The sequence below is a fragment of the Takifugu flavidus genome, chromosome 9 (assembly GCF_003711565.1).
Source record: "Takifugu flavidus isolate HTHZ2018 chromosome 9, ASM371156v2, whole genome shotgun sequence".
Classification (NCBI taxonomy): domain Eukaryota; kingdom Metazoa; phylum Chordata; class Actinopteri; order Tetraodontiformes; family Tetraodontidae; genus Takifugu; species Takifugu flavidus.
In genome coordinates, this window is record NC_079528.1 from 11,996,497 (window position 1) to 12,002,496 (window position 6,000).

Below are 6,000 nucleotides of genomic sequence, written 5' to 3' on the forward strand. Positions count from 1 at the left end.
GTATTGTTTAGGGACTTATATATTCTTATATGTTCTTTTTTTAATTCCTGGTTCCATATGGCAGTGGTGCAGGCGTCACATCCCACTCAAAGCTGGCTGCGATTGTGCCCGTCCTTCATGGACATGGCACCAGCCTCTCTGTGGTGAAGGGTGGGTCTGAATCAGCGCCGTCCCTGCAATCCTCCATGAAAGCGTCTAAAATAACCACTTCCTGACAGCTCAGTGTTCACACTTCCAGAATCTATCTATCATCTCTAAACGCACAGCTTGTGATTCTTGATCAGATGCATAAAATAATGAAGTTTCTTGTTATTTGGACTCTGAAGTGGTGAGAAAAGATAACATATACAATCCCAGATTAGAAACAAGAAGAGGAGTTTTTGAAAAATTGTGACTGAAAGAACGGTTAAATTAAACAACTTAGAATTTTGAATCAGCCTTTTTGTATATATAAAAAAAAGGTATCAGATTACATCAGCCTAAATTTCCCTGCCATTTCATAAGCTTTATCTGAGATGCACTTTAGAACTATAATTGAGATTACAATCATCCTACAAGGGGATAACAGCCGAAGGATGATTTCTATCCAACTTTACAGTGTCAAAATTAATATAACGGCTGAAAACAAAAAAGAGTCGTGTATTTGCAACAATAGAGATAAAATGCAAAATTTTGCGGCACAGTACAATATGCTTCAATAAAATGTAATATAATGCGATTCTTCTTTAGAAAAAAAAACACCCTAGATCGATAATGTGGGTGTTATTCTGGTACAAAACACGCTGCCCCAATAAAAGTAGTTAATAATAAAATGGGAGAAGGGAAAAATGTATGAAAGAGGGTATGTGATACCACCCCGGGCCACTGGGGGCGGTGTGGCGGAGCCAGCGGCCCAACAATCCCGGAAGTGGCTGTCACATCTGCGGTAGATCGAACGTTTAATGCTGGAAGAAGCTGCAGGAGAAATATCCCCCAGAACAGCAAGAAAACACGTTTAAGACGCTGAAGGACATGAAGACGGTGTTTGTAACAGTCGGCACCACGAAGTTCGACCAACTCATCGAAAGCATCACGTCCCCGGAAAATGTTCAAGTGAGAAAATGTGTCTTAAACGATGGAACGCAGCCATTTGCTTCCACAAACTTTCACTTTTCTTCCTATGTCATTAATATGACCATGTGTGGTTGCATGTGTTGCACCTCTCTATGCGGCAGAACAACAGGATATTAACGTGAAATACCAACCCGCTAAAAAGAGAAATGTATAGAATCTGTAGTTGAGACAAAATGCAACCGTATATTCTGTCTATATTCTTTGCTTTACTTATCAAAAAGTTGACATTGCAGCCCCACGTAGTTTTTTCTATTGTAGCTTAAATTTCCAAAGTTCCAATCAAAGATGAATTAATGTCCAGCCTAACTTGAGGAGCGTTGTGAATATCTTGGCTATCACATCCCATCATCTTCAAACGTTCCTAAAAAGCACGTTTTCAAATTGTGTGAGACCATGTGAACATTTTCCTGTCCCAGATTCTAAAAGATCGTGGATATGAGCGATTGGTGCTTCAGGTGGGGAAAGGATCCGTTCTTCCCACTGCCGACAGCTGCCCACACATCAGCCTGGAGGCTTATCGGTTCAAAAGTTCTATAGCGGAGGACATCGAGCGTTCAGACCTGGTCATCAGCCATGCAGGTGAGTAAAACGGCAAGTCACTCACTCAGTCTTGGCTGCATAAAACTGGGCGATAAGGCTACGTTTCACCATTAAAACGTTTTGAAAAGGATGTGTGTTTGTAGGCCTCTTCCTGTCAGCCTCGGTTGGCAAAGCAGAGGCGTGAACATGAGCTACGGTCAGGAGGCTCATATGTTCAGCTGTATCGATGTCACGGCGCCGCGCCACCGTACCATGAAAGGAAGCACACTCCTGCTCGCGTCATGGGCAACGGCCTTGTTTTTCTCCTCAGGGGCAGGAAGTTGTTTGGAGACTCTTGGTGCTGGGAAGCCTCTGCTGGTGGTCGTCAACGACACGCTGATGGACAACCACCAGCTGGAGCTGGCCAGGCAGCTCTACGTGGACTCCCATTTGTTGTACTGCACATGCCGGTATGTGTTTCTCACTGTTTACGTGTGAAGCTACGAAGCGATTCACAAGTAATGCAACCCCCCCCCCCCCCCCATCCTTCCAGAACGCTCACGGAAACCCTGAGGACCATGGATCTGTCTGTTCTACGGCCCTTCTTACCTGGACAGCCGAAGCTTTTCGCCAACTTTCTGGACAGAGCTCTCGGCCTGTCGTAGAGCCCAACTTTCACAGGACTCGCGCTGATTTTGATAAAATTGCAAAGCATCTAAAGCTTTACGTGCATGTTAATCCGGGATCCTGGCATGTGCTGAGCGTTATTTTTACCTCCCTGATTGCGACATCCTCGGCGTGTCTTTTTTACCATCACAGTTTGTTTTAGCCAATCACACGCCAGCAGCGTAACCGGAACGCTGCTGCCGAAGAAACACAGGTCACATTAGTTCAGCACAGCATAAACAAAGTCCCCGTATCAGGATCCCTGAAAAACCTCTGGATGTGTGTGATCCCTGATCCTTCCCTGCTCCTGATTCATTTTGAACTCTTTTAATTGGAAATCATCCCGCTGTCGCCATTAGCAAACAGTTGCCATCAGTTATATTTATAAATGTGGAGAGTGGTGAATGGAATCCCCGGAGGTCGCTAATTTTAGCACAGTATTACAGAATGTATTTTACTGTGAATAATATATTACCGTACTGGGTTAAAGGAAAAGTGTCTTCTGTCTGTGATCCCGTCTTTCCTATTGGAAAATGTCATTCCCATGCAGGATAATTGCACTCTGAATCAACCACTGCTACTGTTGATTATAGCTTTTTTATTACATGTATGAATGTACATTAAATGCTAACTATTTTTTTGAAAGAATGGGGCTTTTATTGGAACGAACACCTCCCACCATCGTGTGTGACTCGCAGCGGGACGATGAGCAGGTCGATTCTGTCGGGTTGAAGCCTTTAAAATAAAACATGGTGGGGCTGATTTTGGTTGGTCATGTTAATTAGCAGCCTCTTTTCAGAGGCAGCCCTCCATCTGGGGAAAACGACATCCGCTCTCTCAGTGAACGCTCGCTAACAGGCTCTGCTGAATCATCCAGATGAGTGTGGAGGCTTGTTTTGGTCGCTAGATGATTTTCTAATACAGGAAATGTATGAAAATCAGATGAGTCAAGTTTAGCTGTGTCAACACAAAAGGACTCTTTCTGACTGTGTTTGAGTCCTGCAGTTGGAAAAGTTAAGTTCTTTGACCAAACGTCCCACCCAGCTGTGTTTAGTTAGAAAATCGGACTTGCAAGAAACCATAACAGAATTTACCCTGTTGTTTCGCCAGCATGTGGTTATAAACTGATTTCCAAAGGATTTACAGTTGCCGTGACGTCTTGATGAGATTCGTTACATTTTCTAACAGTTTTCTCCTTCGGGTGGGGCTCTTGGGGATTAAACCGACTGTATGACCACGACAGAACCCCTCATTGTTGCAGACGGCAGACACACCACCTTTGGCTGTTTTTCTCTAAATCGATCATTTGTGGTTATCTGGTTTAAACTGGTCCCGACTGCCCCTGCAGTGGATTCACATGATGTGAATTTAATCTAATACAGATGGAGACTCAGACTCAGGTCCACCAGCTCTTGGTTCCTCTGCAGATCAGGCAGTTATTGCAAGGACAAACTAAAAGCTGCTACCAGAGCTCTGCTTGCTTTTATTTAGCATATCTTGGTTGACCCACACCAGTTTTTGCCCTTAAAAATGAACAACTTGTCTCACAAAGGGTGCAATTTCACTTCAGCAAATGTATTAAACAATTTGGGCACAGAAAGGATCCTCAGTTCTTGCATTTGGATGCAGAAATGAGCCGAGTGTGCTGGTTCCAGCCAAGTTTTCCAAACAACAAACTTCCCATTTATCTGCTGAAGAGCAGAGTGAAAAAGCAACATCTGACTGCAGATTCTCCACCTGCCTGGATGCACTATTGAGTCACTGAGCCAGTAATTTTGGTTTTGCGTGTTTCAAATAGCTGAATAATTAAATAAGATGGGTAAACGGTGCCATGTCAGGGCCCTTCAGTGAAGTTGATCCTTGTCAAACCGTTTTGGGACCGTTTTAAAGTGTTTAAAAAGGTTCTTGGTGTTTGTGTTTTAAAGAGTGACGCTGTAAATATAGTTCAATATATCTATATATTATATATTTGTGGTTTACAGTTGAGTTTTACACATGGGGGAGAAAATGATTCGTTGGCCTTGGCTTCAAAGCTTGGCCATTAAAAAAAAAAAAGATTTATTAGGTTATAAATAATATCTATTGCGGTCATAAAAGCTTGTTGACATGGTTTGAAGAGGTTTACAGCTGGCTTGTTTTTATGCATGTTTTACCAGTGTGAGAGGTGCAACTAGTTAAAGAAAGGCTGGTGTCAGGAGCACGAAGGGCTGCGTGAAGGCTTTAGGTGGAAGTAAAAGTGAAACTCATTCTGCAGAAATTACTCTGCTCTTCTCCAGACATGTTACGACTTGTTTCTAGGCCCTTTAGCCGTCGCACCTGAACCGGCTCCGAGCATGTATTCGTTGCTTTTGGGGGCCGATTTAAGCGTGCAGGGGGAGGAGGGTAAGAAAGTGTCGCCTTCCTCGGAAGCCGGAGCCTCGGCCCCGGCCTGTGGTTGCTGCTGTCCGCAGATGTTCATTAGCATGTGGATGTCGTCGCGCTGCTCCGCCTCCTGCGCTTTGATTGGGCACACTGTTACCGGAGCTGTCAGCCCGGCTGTGGGAAGCTTTCTCCCCCCACCTCAGTCTAGTCCGAGCTTCAGACGCGGTACGGAGCCGACGCACGGAGGGCAGCCGGCGGCAGGCTTTGTTGGTTAGCTTTGGAGAGCCCCGAGGGAAGGAGGACGCCGCATCCATGCAGTAGACACATTCTATTCTTGGAAAATGATCATCTGTACGAAGAAAATGGAATATCCGCTAAAAGCCCAGTGCCAGCGCGTCCAGAAGCAGGTCGGTGAACGCTGACATTAGGGGGAGATTCTCAAAGTTGCTCCGCTAAGTTCGTGCTAACAGCTTAGCTCCCGTGACGCTCATTCATTTGCCGAAGGCTTTAATTTATCTATTGTCGTTGCGGAATAAAAGCCACATCTCCGCGCCGACACCTAACCCGGGTTTTTATAAGACTAACCGGTGACCTGTCAACGCTGTTAACCAGCGACGGGGCGACGAACGGCGGCTTTGTGTTGGCTTTTTACAGCTTCTGCGCGTCTTAACTTTTATCATAGTGATACTGAGTTAGCTTAGCGGGCGAGACTAGCTGTTAACCTGCTCACCAGCTAGCTCGGCTAACGGTTGGTGCCCATTTAACCAGGCTCATTCAATCACAAAAGGCAATAAAACGGAATTTAACCGGGCGTGCGTCGATTTAGGACCCGCGATCACCGCTTAAGCACTTGTTTTTCCCGATCAAGCATTTGTTGTTCCTTTTCTCTCTTTCTTTTATTGCAACACATTGGTTATTTTATCCCTTGAATAAGCGGCGTTAACCTTGGAAAAACGGTGCGTTAAGTTCGACTAATGTGTCAGCTCAGCGTCGAGTTGCGTGTTTGGGAGAATCTGCATTTTGCTGCACGTCTTAAGGGCTTTATTGTTCTCCTCAGCTCTCATATTAAGGGGCAGAACTTTGAGAGGGTTGATTAAAAAAGGGGGTTTAAGTGTGGCGGCGGTGGTGGCTGCGAGGACCCAGCTGGAGGTGAGAATGACATCATTTGAGGATTTTGGAGAAAAGTGCGAGCGAGCTGCGTGACTGAAGTAATGCAGCACCATTACTGCTGCTAATGGGAGCCAGGGAGGTCTGGGAGACCGTGGAAAGGCTCCCGATCCACGGGCACACGCCGGCCTCCTTCCGCTTTCCTTGAATTTTCGGGTGCATCTGAATGTTGGC

General features: G+C 45.4%; 2 protein-coding genes across 2 annotated transcripts in view; both read left to right on the top strand.

The window, feature by feature from the left end:
• Nucleotides 1–903: 903 nt before the first annotated feature.
• On the top strand, nucleotides 904–2,946 carry zgc:92907 (uncharacterized protein LOC436733 homolog). Its single transcript, XM_057042333.1, has 4 exons — nucleotides 904–1,092; nucleotides 1,530–1,692; nucleotides 1,964–2,102; nucleotides 2,186–2,946. Exons 1-4 carry the CDS (start codon nucleotides 1,012–1,014, stop codon nucleotides 2,295–2,297), a joined length of 495 nt encoding a protein of 164 aa, XP_056898313.1. The 5' UTR covers nucleotides 904–1,011; the 3' UTR covers nucleotides 2,298–2,946.
• Nucleotides 2,947–4,823: 1,877 nt separating this feature from the next.
• Nucleotides 4,824–6,000, top strand: part of sesn4 (sestrin 4) — an 8,024-nt gene continuing 6,847 nt past the window's right edge. Inside the window, exon 1 of the mRNA XM_057042332.1 lies at nucleotides 4,824–5,066. Within this exon, the coding sequence (XP_056898312.1) occupies nucleotides 5,001–5,066 (66 nt within the window). The 5' untranslated portion in view covers nucleotides 4,824–5,000. The remainder of the gene's footprint in view (nucleotides 5,067–6,000) is intronic.